Source organism: Salvelinus sp. IW2-2015, linkage group LG14 (assembly GCF_002910315.2).
Source record: "Salvelinus sp. IW2-2015 linkage group LG14, ASM291031v2, whole genome shotgun sequence".
NCBI lineage: Eukaryota > Metazoa > Chordata > Actinopteri > Salmoniformes > Salmonidae > Salvelinus > Salvelinus sp. IW2-2015.
In genome coordinates, this window is record NC_036854.1 from 38586848 (window position 1) to 38603655 (window position 16808).

Here is a 16808-nt window from a genome sequence, read left to right on the forward strand (position 1 = left end):
GTGTGTGTTAATCAAGTTTAAACTATGGACCATGTTTGGTGATTTCTCATGGACTCCTTTACCTCCACAGTTCCAACTGGTTCCTTTGATCAAGCCGTTCTGAATAACTAATAGTTTACCCCTGAGGTGAGGAGGACACATTTACCACCTCAACAGACAACCTGCACCTGAAATGGCAACCTATTCTGTATTTCGTGTACTACTTTTCACCAGGACCCATAGGGCTCTGGTCAAAAAGTAGTGTGCTACATAGGGGATAGGGTGCTATTTAGGATACACATAACCAGATTTGCTATGCTGTAGTGAACGCTGGCCCTGCCATGTGGGTATGAATATTCCAGTAGCTCAGAAGAACTTCCATGCGATGCGAGGCTGTGAGCAAGCATGGTAGTATGGCAGGGCTTTCCAAGATTCCCGCCTGCCTGCCCCACTGCCGGGTCAAACAGAGGGGTGCAGGGGGAGTCTTCCTCCATTCGCTATCTGATTCAACATTAATCGAGATGGAGACACAGGAAGCTGATGAATGAATGGAGAGGTTTAGCTATTTTAGTATGTGTCCGTAATGGCAACCTATTCCTTTTATAGTGCCCTACTTTTTACCAGGGCCCGTAGGGATCTGGTTTAATGTAGGGAACTATAAAGGGAATCGGCTGCCATTTGGGACACAAATGTAGACTGCTAATGACTGAGGGATGGATGTGTTCAAGTTTCTGTGCCATGTTTAATGGATGCATTGAAAATCTTAATCATTCAATGATCACATAACAACCATACGAAAAATAGGCTATAAATATACCAGTGCAACAACCAGCAATGAAATCAGTAATAAAACCAACTAGCAAAAGAATAAAGCTGATATAAATCAAACAATGCATTGACTGGAGGGCTTTCTCACAGAGACGGTGTTCAATAAACAATACTTTATCTTTTTGACATATACGCCTCTCAGAAGACATCATCTGTGTTTACGCAATACAAACATTGACATTTTTGCTTTGGGGAGAACAGAGATGGGCACACGAACACACTGTTTTAGACAGTTGGTGCCCAAAACAGTCACGTAGTTACTCCTAGTTAAAACATGTGCATTTGATTTATACAAGAGGGCTATAATGGCAACAGGAGTGCCTATCATCACCAGCATCAGGTGTGCTACAGTGTAGGCTGCTGAGGGCAGGATGGCTCATACAGTAATAATGCCTGCAATGGAGAGAATGGAATTGCATCAAATCATGTGTTTGATGTACTTTATACCATTCCACCTATTCCGCTCCAGCCATTACCACAAGCCCGTCCACCTTAAGGTGCCACCAACCTGTGGTGTGCACAGTTCCAGAGATGGATAGTTAACACATATAGAGTGATACAGCCCAGTTGGCGCAGTGTCACTCACACAGTCATTAGAACGTGCACTTGCTCTCTATCTCTAGCACTTCAAATAGCTTAGAGCTTTCACTGGTGGTGAGGTGAAAAGAGAMAGGGAGGTATAGCTTACCATACACTACTGAATGGATTTTGAAGCTCTCTACTGCGGTGTTCATGAAAAAAAAGTCTTAGGGGAGTGGGGAAGGCGGTGGGAGGAAAAGAGAGAAAAAACAGACAAGGAACTTGTATTGTTCCATTTCATTTTTTGTCTTATTAAAATACCTGCACCAGCTCCTCTCCTCTCTCTCTCTGATCCCTCTGGCTCGGAGCGTCAAGCCAACTGTAACTGTGGCTAACTTCCTGGTTTCTGTTGTGTGTTGCGGTAATTAGAGTGGTGGGTGTGAAATTGATGCATGGCAGTCGCTGGCAGGCATCGTGGTCATGTCAAATCCCTGGAACGCTCCAATGTGCAGACAGCAGGAGAATGTTATGACAGAGAGACAGAGATGGGCTCTGGCAAAGGACAGCCTAAAGGGGGGGAAAGGTAGAACCTTATATTTTCTTATTATTTATTTGTCTATTTTGGTCTCTGGATGTATTTTRTTCAATATGTCAAAATATGCCTGTATACAACATGATGAAGCAATGGAACATTTCACTTCTAGGAACTAAACAGTTAGTCATTTATCTCATCTAGTCATGCTATCGCAATAAATCATAAAATACATTTTGTGTGCTTTCATTCAGTGCTGACGTGGAAAAGTATAGCAGATGTTCTAATGTGATCAGAATATTAAATCAGTCAGTGTACAGAGTTTGTCCTAAAGGCAGAAGACCAGACTCCGTCTGACGTAATCGGACATAATCAACTGGACCCGCTAGGCACATGATGAAGTCCTGCTGTATTTCCACTGTGATTGGTGTCGCTCTGATCTTCTTCAATGAGCTTCTATTAGACAGCMTGTCCGTCCCAAATGGAGCCCTATTCTCTATAGTGCCATTTGGGACAAGCCCACTGAGTCTGGGTAACCCTGCCTTCTACAWTCTGATATCATCGCAGATTGCCCGTCTTCTCTAACCATTTAGTACAAATACCAACGCCAGGAGAAAACTATTGGTAGGCTGTTTAGCATTATAAACAGCTTTTTGCTGTTTGTAACAAACTTCCTTAGAATGGCAGTCAGCCAGTTAGACGAGGTTTAGACCAGAGAAGCGGTTACCAACACAACAATACAACCCTACACCCGTGGTAGCCATTGTGAGGACAATGGAGAAAGTTTGGCATATCTGCTATACATCTACTGTTCACATTCAAGTTTAAATTAAATGTTGAGGAGCTGTATACAATGAATGAGCAAGGACTTACAAGGGATAAAGATAGTATTTTCTCACATTCTGAAAATAAGCTTCTGAGTGTTCTGTTCTTGAGGTGTTTCCTGATAGGCATTACAATGTTTTCATAGCACTATTTACAACAGCATCATCTTGTTTAAAACCCTATGTTGTTCACGTGACATACTTAAAGACTTAACTGCTGGGATGTTTTGAAACCTAATTGACAGGGGTTTTCAGAATGCATTTTGATTGTGGCGCCTCCTTATCTTTCTCCGTATCCCTCTTCTCAGAAAAGATGAAAAGAGAGAAGAAGAATCCTCTGTGCAGCGCTTGGGAGGGTTCCGAGCCAGATAATGGACCAGGCGGTAAGTAATCAGAGTTTTTCACTCAGTCACCATCATTCAGTCTCAGATCATAACAAACCTCAAAATCCTGATTCCAGCCTTTGCCTTTCCTGGAAGCGAAGCTGAACATTGGGTAATGGCAAAGCTCCATAAAACCAGAATAAAAGGAAAACACATCATCGTGTTCAGTAAATGTAACATGAATGGCTCATAAAGGTAGTCAACAGATGCCGACAGATGTCCCCATGTTTTTTTTGTATCTTGTTTGTGATATCCCACTGGATATCATAAGGTGAATGCACCAACTTGTAAGTCGCTCTGGATAAGAGCGTCTGCTAAATGACTTAAATGTAAATGTAATGTAAATGTGTGCCCGCGGATGTGTGTGCATGTGTGTGCATGCTCGTGCGTGTTTGCGTGCATGTTTTTTGACTGATTGACGTCCCTATGGCACTCTTATTTAATGTGGCTCTGTGTATGAACAGCAGGAGAGAGTGCAATAGCCAGTACTGTGTGTGTATGTGCTGTCTCTTATACACATCTAGATGTGTATAAGAGACAGCAACAGCAGAGTGACACTGTGTGGGTTGGTTCACCTGCTGGGATAAATGATACTGTGGAACCAGGAAGCAGCTATTATGAACAGAAACACCCATATTGCTGTGCCTGTACATGTAGCAACATTCAGAAATACCAATATTAGAGATGCTGCTTCAGCCACCCTGCAAAACTCATCTTGACCTTCCAGAATACAACAAACACGTTTTCTACTGCCAAGGAGGTTCAAGACTTCTTCTATAAGCACATCAAGCCCAACAGACAAAGGGATGAGCCGACAGATTTAGGCTAACCCCAATTTGGCTGGCTCAATATTCAGGTATGCTATCCACGCACAATCACGCAGCCTAGCTTATGGCTGTGATGCAGCCCTCAGCATAAGACAATGATGAGGACACCACCTCAATGGGGTAAAAGGAACACTATTATTATTGTTGTTGCTGAAGATTGGACTTCGTTATTATTATATTTCCTATGTTCCAGGGTATTTAGACAATGATGACTCCACGGCAAATTAATGAACAATGGACAACATATTGAAGTGCCATACAGACTGGGGTTGCTTCCTTGTGGGGCTACAGCACATTGCATCCCTATGGGCTAAACTGTTTAGGATAGATTGCCAGTCCCCAATGGGCTTCCGCACAATTCCTTTATTACATTTTTATGTTTGACTTAATTTAGACCATATTGCTAATAACAATGAGGATATCTACCACCTGGATTCAGTCCTATGAAGCAAAATTTGAAATTGTATTTTTTTTACATTGGATAAAAGAAGAGACACAGAGCTAGAAGATGGTATATCATACACTGCAGTTGAGAAACAATGGGAAAGTTATTCTGCTTTGAAAGTTGATAAAACTTGTAACCCCACTTTTGAGAAAATACAGTTCATATAAAGAAATCAGTCAATTTAAATAAATTCCTTAGGCCCTATTCTTTAGTCACAGATACCTTAAAAAAAGTAGGGGTGTGGATCAGAAAACCAGTCAGTATGTGGTCTGACCACGATTTGCCTCATGCAGTGCGACACATCTCCTTAAGATAGAGTTGATCAGGCTGTTGATTTTGACCTGTGTAATGTTGTCCCAATCCTCTTCAATGGCTGTGCGAAGTTGCTGGATATTGGCTGAAACTGGAACATGCTGTCGCACACGTCGATCCAGAGCATCCCAAACATMCTCAATCMGTGACATGTCTGGTGAGTATGCAGGCCATGGAAGAACTGGGAGATTTTCAGCTTAAAGGAATTATGTACAGATCCTTGCATGCTGAAACATGAGGTGATGGCGATGATGAATGGCACGACAATGGGCCTCAGGATCTCGTCACGGTATCTCTGTGCATTCAAATTGCAATCGATAAAATGCAATTATGTTTGTTGTCGGTAGCTTATGCCTGCCCATACCATAACCCCACCGCCACCATGGGGCACTCTGTTCACAAAATGACATCAGCATCATTCTGCCATCTGCCCGCTACAGTTGAATCCGGGATTCATCCGTGAAGAGCACACTTCTCCAGTGTGCCAGTGCCCACTGAAATCAGTTACGATGCCAAACTGCAGTTAGGTCAAGACCATGGTGAGGATGACAAGCACACAGATGAGCTTCCCTGAGACGGTTTCTGACAGTTTTGCAGAAATTCTTTGGTTGTGCAAACCCACAGTTTCATCAGCTGTCTGAGTGGTTGGTGTCAGACGACTCCACAGGTGAAGAAGCCGGATGTGGAGGTKCTGGGTTGCCGTGGTTATACGTTGTTTGCGGTTGTGAGGCCGGTTGGACGTAAACCAATTTATGATGGAGCGAAATGCTAGTGTCTGGAAATACAATGTAAAGTTTGGTACGAATTGTCCTCCTACATCTTTCCCACTTTCTACATTTTATCCGGGATCGTTTACCTTGGCATATACATTTTTAAGCCGCACTATGAATTTTATCTCAATAGCCAGAAGGGGGAGTCATGGGAAACATTGAACTATATGAAATTCAGCCATGGCAGTATATTCATTTTGACAATAGATATTCTGCCGGTTAAAGCAACTGGGATATTATTCCATCTACTGAGGTCGGATTGAATTGAGTGTTCTGTGAAAATTGCTGGCAATGGTTTTATCTCAAAAGGGAATTATATCTACTTACAAATATTTAAAATGGGAAACGATTGGGATTCCATAAGTAGAGATGGAGTCCTCCATCGGGGTATTGAGAGGCAGTAGGGCTGATTTGGTTAGATTCATTTTATAACTTGAGATGAAGCTAAATATATCTCTGAGCTTCAATGTGTTTGGGAGCGATTGAGATACATTGTCTAGATATATAAAAATATCACTCTGCGTATAATGAGATGAAGTCATCAGTATATTTTTGAGAAATTTGTGTTATTTTTATCGATTGACGAATTGCATGGGCCAGGGGTTCCATGGATAATAAGAATAGCAGAGGCAAAACAAAAACCAACTTTATAAGAGGTTTTATAAATAGGTTATTTTCAGCACAAAATTCCATGACGTACAGTAAGGCAGAATTGTTGGCAGAATATATGGATGCAGTTCAATGCACGATTAATATAATTCACCAATATATTTCTTGGTACATTAGTTCAAAAAATATTCCTATCAGATTGTAAATCACAGCTGGCCTGGTACATTGTTTGCTGCCACCACCCATTTGGAATGCACTGTTTCAGTGTCAATGACTCGATATTTTGGACATAAATGGACAAATGTAACTAATGCTGGGAATGTCAATACAATCAAACTAACACGGGCAATGATCCTAGGTCAATCATAATGTGGCTAATAGGCTAGTGTATCTATTTATCTAGCTATTTATTTAGCAAGCTAAAATCACGGAGCCTGACGTTAGCTAGCTAGCTGCTGAGAAGATGTCATGTTACCTTTCCCCTCATATAATATTTTGGTGGCTACAGCTAGAGATGCAGGTGTCCTTTGTTTAGCTAGCAAGAAATGTGAATCGCTTTTCTAGCTATGCTGAACTTAAATGACTGTTATCCAGTTAGCATATCTCTTGCGTTCATAAATTCACTCTGACTTACTCCGATTTCAGAGCACACATCTGAGTGTGCCAGGGTGCAATATAACTGATGCATTTACAAACACGCAACACCCGCTGAATATGACTGGCAAAAAAAAGTTATTCAATTGTTGCCAGCAGCACAGTTAGTCACTCACGCTCTAGATAACATGAAAACAGCCTAACCAGTTCTGCTATGCCGAGTAAAATGGTCAGAGTGAGGTGTTCTCTCATTTGAGAGTGAGGTGTTCTCTCACTGGAAATAGCTAGCAAGCTAGCCAACTTTAGCCAGTTAACTTGTGTGCTTGACTGCCAACATTGTGAGGAACGCTTGGATCAACCCTACTCCTCGGCCAGAGAGTCCAGTGTCAATAGTGCAGTGTGCACCTGAACGCTCGGAGAGCGGAACGCTCTGAATTTAAGAACAGACATCTGACAATTCTCTGAATTAGTAATGACCTATTGCGCACTCTGACACACTTGAACAACTTAGTTTTCAATCAAATGTATTTGGCATCGATCAAATGAGTGGGCAGGCAGGCAAGTTCCCATTCAGTTGTCAAAATGTGGTTTTAGACAAGCTGTAAAATTCCCAAATCTAAGAGGACTCCTGTAGTATTTACATATTTGCAGAAATCCATTCAGGTGTATTTTGTGGCTTTTGGTGAATGTGTTCTGATGATCTAAAGTTGCGCTGTTGCCATCGCCTGTAAACACACCGTCCAGTTCAAAGTGAATGATGGCAGGTCCTACCGCCTGTAAACACACAGTCCAGTTCAAAGTGAATGATGGCAGGTCCTACCGCCTGTAAACACACAGTCCAGTTCAAAGTGAATGATGGCAGGCCCGTGTGGCAAATGGTTTATTTGCATAAAGGCCTACTATAGCTCTGATTGGCTATGGCGCACCGGTCTGCATAAACTCTGGTACTGGACAAGACAGATGTTTATATTAGGTTTTATTTACTACAGTGTCTATCAATTGTATGATCGCACGGCCGCTTTCCCACTCTATATTGCTATAGAATTTTCACAAATGCCTTACTCTACGTGATTCCCAAACATTCTATGAATTTATGAGTGCCAGAAAATGGCCATATCTAAGTGCTCACTTGTAAAAAAAGATGTCATATTCATCCTGGGGATGTATATGAACAGATTTTTATAAGATTTCACGTTGCTGAAACACTGTCAGTTCCACTTTAAATATTCAATGCTTTCCATCTATTTTTTACTTAACAATGATAGCCCTTTGAATCTCTTAATCAATCAGAGAAGATTACTGCTGGCAGGCAGCACTGCTGCGATAAATAGCATGGTTTCCGGGTGGGGAGGGAGGATGCGGGTGGGTGGATGGGGACTGAGGGGGGGAATGGGTTTAGGTTAACTTGAATGTATTTATTTGATTGGTTCTGTACATGTAACCTCCCTCTAAAAACGAAAAATGACTAAACTGAATAAAAAGGTCACAAAAAAAAGATACACCAATATTACTGGGGCTGGGCCTCCCGGGTGGCGCAGTGGTCTAAGGCACTGCATCGCAGTGCTAGCTGTGCCACAAGAGATTCTGGGTTCGAGCCCAGGGTCTGTTGCAGCCGGCCGCGACGGGGAGGCCCATGGGGCGGCGCACAATTGGCCCAGCGTCGTCCGGGTTATGGAGGGTTTGGCCGGGCAGGGATATCCTTGTCTCATCGTGCACTAGCGACTCCTGTGTCGGGCCAGGCGCAGTGCATGCTGACCAAGTCGCTAGGTGTACGGTGTTTCCTCTGACACATTGGTGCGGCTGGCTTCCGGGTTGGATGTGCATTGTGTCAAGAAGCAGTGCGGCTTGGTTGGGTTGTGTTTCGGAGGACGCATGGCTCTCGACCTTCACCTCTCCTGAGTCCGTACGGGAGTTGCAGCGATGAGACAAGACTGTAACTACTACCAATTGGATACCACGAAATTGGGGAGGGAAAAAAATATATATATATTACCGGGGCTGTACATGTAGCTACGTTCAGAAACACCGTACCTTAAATTACTGTCCCAATATTACACCTCTGTACCTTAAATTACTGTCCCAATATTACACCTTTGTACCTTAAATTACTGTCCCAATATTACACCTTTGTACCTAAAAGTACTGTCCCCATATTACACCGTTGTACCAAAAAGTACTGTCCCTATAGTATCCTAACAGTAACACTCACCTGCACTGCAGCAGGTGAGGGGTTAAATGGAGTGCGCCCTTGTCTATAAAACACTCCTAATTTATTATCCTGTGGTGGGATGGGAGCTTTAAGAGATGTCTTGTCCAGAGCCTTCTGTGGTGGACCAACCAAGCTACTGTTCCGGAAGACAGCCTTTGGCTTGAGTAAGTCATCGATCAGTGTTTGGGCCTGTGTGGACAGAGCACTGTAATTATAGTCAGGCTCAGTGATTCATCATGACTGCAACAGGACCAGGTTGTGTCAGCCATTCAAATGGGGCTCTCTCAATCTGTAACTGGATCCAGTCAGTGGGGGGGGAAATATGGTTATGGAAAAAGACCCACTGATCAAGGTTGCAAGCCATTATGGAAAAAACACATGATTTCACGTGTGAAATGTTCATGTTTTGAGATTTTCTTGTGATCAAATAACCTTTCACATGTGAAATCAAGTGAAACCATGTGGTTTTGGAACACTTCACATGCGATGATATTTCACATGAAGTTTCACATGTGAATGTTTTCACGAGATTTCCCAGCAAACAAAAATTAGTTGTTAAGATGTCCCTGGAACATCACGCATACACTATACAGTGTAATGTATCTGCATATTAAACTCATTCCAAATAAGATACAGTGCCTTTGGAAAGTATTCAAACCCCTTGACTTTTTCCACATTTTGTTACGTTACAGCCTTCTTCTAAAATTGATTAAATAAAAAAAATCCTCAGCGATCTACACACAATACCCCATAATGACAAAGTGAAAAAWGTTTTTTTGAAATTTTAGCAAATGTATTAAATGTTTCCATTGATCTTCCTTGAGATGTTTCTACAACTTGATTGGAGTCCACCTGTGGTAAATTCAATTGATTGGACATGATTTGGAACACCTGTCTATATAAAGTCCCACAGTTGACAGTGCATGTCAGAGCAAAAACAAAGCCATGAGTTCGAAGGAATTGTCCGTAGAGCTCTGAGACAAGATTGTGCCAAGGCACAGATCTGGGGAAGGGTACCAAAACATTTCTGAAGTTCCCCCAAGAACACAGTGGCCTCCATCATTCTTAAATGGAAGAAGCTTGGGACCACCAAGACTCTTCCTAGAGCTGGCTGCCCGGCCAACCTGAGCAATCGGGGGAGAGGGGCCTTCGTCAGGGAAGTGACCAAGAACCCGATGGTCACTCTGACAGAGCTCTAGAGTTCCTCTGTGGAGATGGGAGAAACTTCCAGAAGGACAACCATCTCTGTAGCACTCCACCAATCAGGCCTTTATGGTAGAGTGGCCAGAAGGAAGCCACTCCTCAGTAAAAGGCACATGACAGCCCGCTTGGAGTTTGCCAAAAGGCACCTAAAGACTCTCAGACCAAGATTCTCTTTGGCCTGAATGCCAGCGTCACGTCTGGAGGAAACCTGGCACCATCCCTACGGTGAAGCATGATGGTGGCAGCATCATGCTGTGGGGATGTATTTCAGCGGCAGGGACTGGGAGACTAGTCAGGATCGAGGCAAATACTGTATGAACGGAGCAATGTACAGAGATCCTTGATGAAAACCTGCTCCAGAGCGCTCAGGACCTCAGACTGTGGAGACGGTTTACCTTCCAACAGGACAACGACACTGAGCACACAGCCAAGACAACACATGAGAGGCTTTGGGACAAGTCTCTGAATGTCCTTGAGTGGCACTCTTTTGTGCCACTCTTTTGCTTAGAAATGTAGTATAGGTAGTGAATGTGTAGGTGACTCCTGAGAATGTGGTGGAGTTTGTGGTGCAGGAAAAAGATCAGCATACTCCGAATCCAGAGGTTTTGAGTTTAAATCCCAGGTGGGGTCCTTTTGAAAAGTCAGCACTAAGTGATCATGTCAAGTGTATTCATATTGATTCAAGATGTTTACACTATTTTAGCTGAACAGCGTACCACTTACCTTAAAACATCCATACCATTTTATATTTTCATGAATATATTTTCATGAATCTCACATGTGAATAGCAGATTTACATGTGACATTGCAGTTTCACATTTGAAAAACTTTCAAAATGTTCAAAGGTTGGTGAAATTTTGCATCCCCATGTTGTCACATTTATTTCACATGAGATCACGTGCAATTCATGTGGTTTTTCRGTAAGGGTGGTAACACTCTTTTGGCTTTTGGGTCTGTTTGCTTGAAGGAATTTTTTTCCTATGCTATTTCTTTTCTAAAGAATGTGTGTGATCTAAACACAGCGAAAAGGCTGAGGGTGAACATCACTGACATTGGTGTCAAGGCTTTGTAGTATGGCTGAGAACAAACATACCTATCCTGTTTAATCATTAAATCCCTAACGATGGCATTTTCTCCATGTAAATTATTCACTTTGTCTTCTATCACTTTTGCATTTGTAATGAACTGATTTCAATGCGTTGGTTCGAGGGCTCGTGCTGTAGTCTAACACACTCCCACAGCTGAGTAGTGTGACAAGATTAGAGCTGTAAACATGAACATTCTCCCGTAATTTTTTTCTCCCCCAGATGAGAATGAATTTCACGGACGCCAGAGGGTTAGAAGAGAGTTAAATCTGAACTGCAGATGTTTGGATGTGAGGAATATCGTAGTGTCGTCCCATTTGATAACTGGGCCATGGTCCTWTGCAGTAGAAGAAGTGGGGGATGGGATGGAGATAGAGGAGAAGCTCACTGCCAATCTCGTTCCTCTCCCAGTGAAATCTCCCAGACAGCTCCAAACTAACCCCCGCTGGGAGAGATTTAACACGTCCAATTCCAACTGTGCTCAGACGCATTCCCAAACGGGCGTCGACGATCCTCCGCCTCAGAAGAATAGAAAAGTTGCTGAAAGCAAAAAATGTTCCTCACCACAATCTGAACAAACAAACATCAAACAACAGAGACTGAAGCAGCGACTGCTGCCACTGACCAGGTCCCATTGGGGTCCAGCCTCTTCGTGTGTAGAGCAGTCTGCAGAGGAACTAGCAGTGCCATGGCGGTGTAGGGCGATGGTGGCACAGAACCCTGAACCATCTCGGCTCCCTTCCAGAATCCTGCCAGACCTCCAAAACCCAATTAGAGCATCTGGCTGTGAGATACTGGAGCTGTGCCGACGTATGCCCTCTAGGATGAACTGTGTGAACCATGTGAGCCCGAGCACATCTGGAACTGGAACCAGACCGGTGGGTTGGAGGTTGCTTGGGGAGCCCGTCGGGGACGGCGGAGCACAGGTGCGGGTCGGTCAACCAGAACACCACTCCTGGAAAGTGAGAAAGTTCTCTGGGGCATCAGTTGACAGCCACAGTCTCACCAGCCTTCTGCATAATAGTGATTGTGGTTCTGGTGTATCCAGGGGCAGCCAAACCCAGACACATCTTCCAGATACTGGGCTCTCTGGCTGTGCTAAAGACAGCCAAGGAGCCAGCCAACAGGATGGACGGGAGGTCAGCGGCTCCAGGAGGGACCAGAGAAGTGGAGGTGGGGTTGGAAAAGGGAGACAGATGCCCAGAGAAGAATCCTTGCGGTGGGGTGAAGGATCGACATGGCCTTGGGTGAGTATTTCCACAGCTCCATGGCGACTCTCTCTGTCACTCCACTCAGAGTGTACACATCCTGCCAGACTGGCAGGTCAGCTCAGTACTGCCAGTTAAGTGCTGCCACCATCATTTACTAGTTGCATGTGCATAACAGAAGCTGCCCATCTGTCAACCACTCCTGTATTCTTCACCTCCAAATAAAATTGGAACGTAATTATCGTTGGAAAATCTAAATTCTAAATGAAGACCACATTGATACCTTTTTAATTTCTCTGGTCTATGTAAATGGCTGTGAATGGAAACATAATGACATCCTGCTTTACTGTAATAATACTACTATTCTTCCGGCTTTCTCGTCAAACATTAAGTATTCTCAGCAGCACCCTTTACAAAACATGAAGTATTCTCAGCAGCACCCTTTACAAAACATGAAGTATTCTCAGCAGCACCCTTTACAAACATGAAGTATTCTCAGCAGCACCCTTTACAAAACATGAAGTATTCTCAGCAGCACCCTTTACAAAACATGAAGTATTCTCAGCAGCACCCTTTACAAAACATGAGTATTCTCAGCAGCACCCTTTACAAAACATGAAGTATTCTCAGCAGCACCTTTACAAAACATGAAGTATTCTCAGCAGCACCCTTTACAAAACATGAGTATTCTCAGCAGCACCCTTTACAAAACATGAAGTATTCTCAGCAGCACCCTTTACAAAACATGAAGTATTCTCAGCAGCACCCTTTACAAAACATTTCAGTCTCAATTGAAACAGGTGCTTTCAGCTCGCAACAAAGATCACAAGGACATTGTTATATTTAGAATTGCTTCAAGTGAACACGATTCAAGACCAGAATATGAATGTCTTTCTTTATGTAGTACATTCTAATAGGTTTGTAATAACTCTATAGGTTCTTTAGAAACCCCAGGATCCATTTGATCCAATACATCATTAATTTCCATGGCAACACAAAGTGGATCAAGTGGATCAAACGGCACATATGCTTGGAAAGTCTTTGAAGATTTGAAGTTCACATATGGATGAATGTTCGCATAGATTGAATGGGTGCGATTTTGTCAATTGAAGACATTGTATTCAGAACGACAGAGGCACTTCAAAGTCATGCAGAGAAGTCCTTCAAACTCATCATTCCTCATTCAGAGTGGATATTGTATGGTGACAGTACTAGTAAGTCTGAGAGACTCTGTTTTCTCTTCTCTATGAAATGGACTGTATTTGTCACATCATCACATATCATATATATTTTTTTCTGGTATGTTCCTTCGAATAAGCGCTACTATAGCACTTTAAGTATTTCCGACAGACTAAGTTAACAAACCAATTCCTTTCCCATGTGTTTTTTTTTTTTTTTTACCAGAGGTGGGAATGCTGTTGTAAGTCACAGAGAGAGAAACCCCCTCAGAAGTGGCCTTTGTGCACCTGTAGATGTCGGGCTGTATCAAATGTCTCAGAATAGGAGTGCTGATCTAGGATCAGATCCCCACGTCTATGTAGTGTTATTAAAAGATGATCTAACAGGCTAAACTGATCATTAATCAGCACTCCTCCGAGACACTTGATATGTCCCACAGGGGACAGATAAGACAGATCAGTGTTCCAGGAGATTCTATAGAATGAGGGAAAGCTGTGTCACAAATGGCACCCTATATCCTATATAGTGCACTACTTTTGACCAAATCCCCTAAGGGTTTTGGTGCCGTTTGGGAGGCAGACAACAGCTTCAGCAATGCTCTGTTCTACAGCATGTATCTCTACTCTGGTGACTGACTGTTGTAAATGGCTCTCTGCCGCTTGTTCTCTCTTGTGATGGATGGTTTGTTTGTTTGTTTTCTTGTCTGTCTTCCGTAGGACTCCGAGAGTCAGTCAAGGAACCAGCGGCAGAACGAGTGTGATGTCACCCTACTGCACATTGTGCATCTTTTACAGTGTAGGTCAGTCAATCTGTCTCATGTCAGGGAAGAAGGACAATTTGGAGATGATTTTCAACATATCCTTCACAACAGACAAACTTGACTCAAGCAAATAACAAGATATTTAGTATTCAGAGTAGGTTAGTGAATGGATAGGAGGAGCGAGCAYTCTTGATATAATTCTTTTTTATTCCAAGACTGTAAATTGAATTTTGTCTACAGTGTAAAAGGTCATGATAAAAAGACAAAGGAATGAAATAGAAGTTTGGTAAAACAACTGGGTGACCAGAATATCAACAACATCCATACAAAATGATTCACTATGCTAAATAATGACAATGTAACAGTCTGACTTCAAACCAGGGAAGAACAAGAAGAAAAAACGGTCATTTAAAAAAAAGATCAGTAGCTAGGTTGCATGAAAGTCTTGTCTATGGACCAAAAGTTAACCAATAAGGTATGAATGTGTAGATTAAACCAAAAGGTATGAATGTGTAGTTTAACCAAAGGGTATGAATGTGTAGTTTAAAGACAAAAGGTATGTATTGTAGTTTACAAAAGGTATGAATGTGTAGTTTAACAAAAGGTATGAATATGTAGTTTAACAAAAAGGTATGAATGTGTAGTTTAACAAAAGGTATGGATGTGAGTTAGTAAAAGCAAAAGGTATGAATGTGTAGTTTACAAAAAGGTATGGAATGTAGTTTAACCAAGGTGATGAATGTGTGAGTTTAACAAAAAGGTATGAATGTGTAGTTTAAACAAAAAGGTATGAATGTAGTTTAACAAAAAGGTATGAATGTGTAGTTTAACAAAAGGTAGTGAAATATGTATGTTTAAAGATGTAAAGGATGAATGTTGTTTACCAAAAGTGTATGAATGTGTAGTTAACCAAAAGGTATGAATGTGTAGTTTAACCAAAAGTATGGAATGTGTAGTTTACCAAAAGGTATGAATGTGTAGTTTACAAAAAGGTAATGAATGTGTAGTTTAACAAAAAGGTATGAATTGTAGATTAACCAAAAGGTATGGATGTGTAGTTAACAAAAAGGTATGAATGTGTAGTTTAACCAAAAGGTATGGATGTGTAGTTTAACCAAAAGGTATGAATGTGTAGTGTTAACAAAAAGGTATGAATGTGTAGTTTAACAAAAGGTATGAATGTGTAGTTTAACAAAAAGGTATGAATGTTAGTTTAACCAAAGGTGTGAATGTGTAGTTTAACAAAAAGGTATGAATGTGTAGTTTACAAAAAGGTATGAAGTGTTAGATTAACAAAAAGGTATGAATTTGTAGTTTAACAAAAAGGTATGAATGTGTAGTTTAACAAAAATGTATGAATATGGTAGTTTAACAAAAAGTATGAATATGTGATTTAAAAAAGGTATGAATGTGTAGTTTAACAAAAAGGTATGAATGATGTAGTTTAACAAAAAGGTATGAATGTGTAGTTTAACAAAAAGGTATGAATGTGTAGTTAACAAAAAGGTATGTGTAGTGTAACAACATGTATGAGTATGTAGTGTAACCAAATGTATGAGTATGTAGTGTAACCAAATGTATGAGTATGCAGTGTAACCAAATGTATGAGTATGTAGTAGAGGTTGTAATACAACATAGAGGAAATATTAAAGTCAGAGTACAAAAAAATCGGAACATAGTCATGTGTACTTGTATAACATGGTATAGCTATGTTAAAGTAATACTAGTCCATTAACACATGTACTGTACTTTTTGTGAACAAACACACACATACATAAAGTGCACAAGCATAAGAAAATAGACAGCCATAATGTCTGACAGAAGGATATTGACCTACAGTATGTGTACATTTTATACAGTTCACTTTTTCCATCATTTGAATATAATAACACTAACCGTTAGGTCTTGCAATGCACATGTTAGCAGATTTTACAAATCCTGAATGTTCTAGACATAATTATGTATATTTTCCAAGCAGCAGCGGTATGGGCGGCCATCTTGCCTGCGTTTTTGAGTCAAGCTTGATTTTAAAGTGGTGCTGTTATCATGTTCCTGTGTTGTTGTGTCCTTTATGATAGTTAAGTGCTTTAGTGATCATTACAAAAATATAGATTTCAGGGGCAACATAATGGGGACATCAATATTATGCTCTGCTCTTCTCTACTCATGGGCAAAACCGTCACAAAATGAATGTTATTGCTCCTCTTAAAACTATTTTCGCATTGACAGGGGTTGGTCGATCGAATTGCAGCTTGCATCCCAAAGTGCAGTATTTTTTCTGCATACTCTGAGGTGTCTTAGGTCGAAAGACCCTTTTCAAATTTCACCAGTGACAGATGTGGTATTGGTGCACCTCAGTTACATACATTTATATCTGAGAGAATCATAGTAAGACAATGACGTTTCACCATAACACAAAAAATCTCAATATTGGCCTGTGAGACAGTGACACAGTTCCCTGTCACATGATTTCATATGTATCAACAATAGACTTAAAGTAATTACTAAACGATTAGCGACATTGTGCTCCTTTCACTGTATC

At 41.5% G+C, this 16808-nt stretch overlaps 1 protein-coding gene across 8 annotated transcripts; it reads left to right on the forward strand.

The window, feature by feature from the left end:
- Positions 1-11278: 11278 nt before the first annotated feature.
- Positions 11279-16802, forward strand: LOC139028695 (uncharacterized). 8 transcript variants are annotated; one of them, XM_070446689.1, is made up of 8 exons: positions 11279-12366; positions 14223-14741; positions 15183-15285; positions 15336-15387; positions 15440-15473; positions 15549-15618; positions 15669-15755; positions 15808-16802. In XM_070446689.1, the coding sequence occupies exons 1-2, from the start codon at positions 11485-11487 to the stop codon at positions 14385-14387; spliced, it is 1047 nt and encodes a 348-aa protein (XP_070302790.1). In that variant the 5' UTR covers positions 11279-11484; the 3' UTR covers positions 14388-14741; positions 15183-15285; positions 15336-15387; positions 15440-15473; positions 15549-15618; positions 15669-15755; positions 15808-16802. The 8 variants fall into 8 exon arrangements, 7 of the variants coding, with proteins under 7 accessions (XP_070302790.1, XP_070302792.1, XP_070302787.1 ...); XM_070446691.1 differs by having other exon boundaries at positions 15722-15755; XM_070446686.1 differs by lacking the exon at positions 15440-15473 and having other exon boundaries at positions 15336-15402; positions 15479-15618.
- Positions 16803-16808: the final 6 nt, after the last annotated feature.

Excerpts from the sequence above, each read along its gene's own strand:
- LOC139028695 (XM_070446686.1), top strand. The coding sequence starts at position 11,485 with ATGGAGATAGAGGAGAAGCTCACTGCCAATCTCGTTCCTCTCCCAGTG. Across the intron at positions 12,367-14,222 it reads AAGGATCGACATGGCCTTGG|GACTCCGAGAGTCAGTCAAG; the intron begins GTGAGTATTTCC and ends TGTCTTCCGTAG.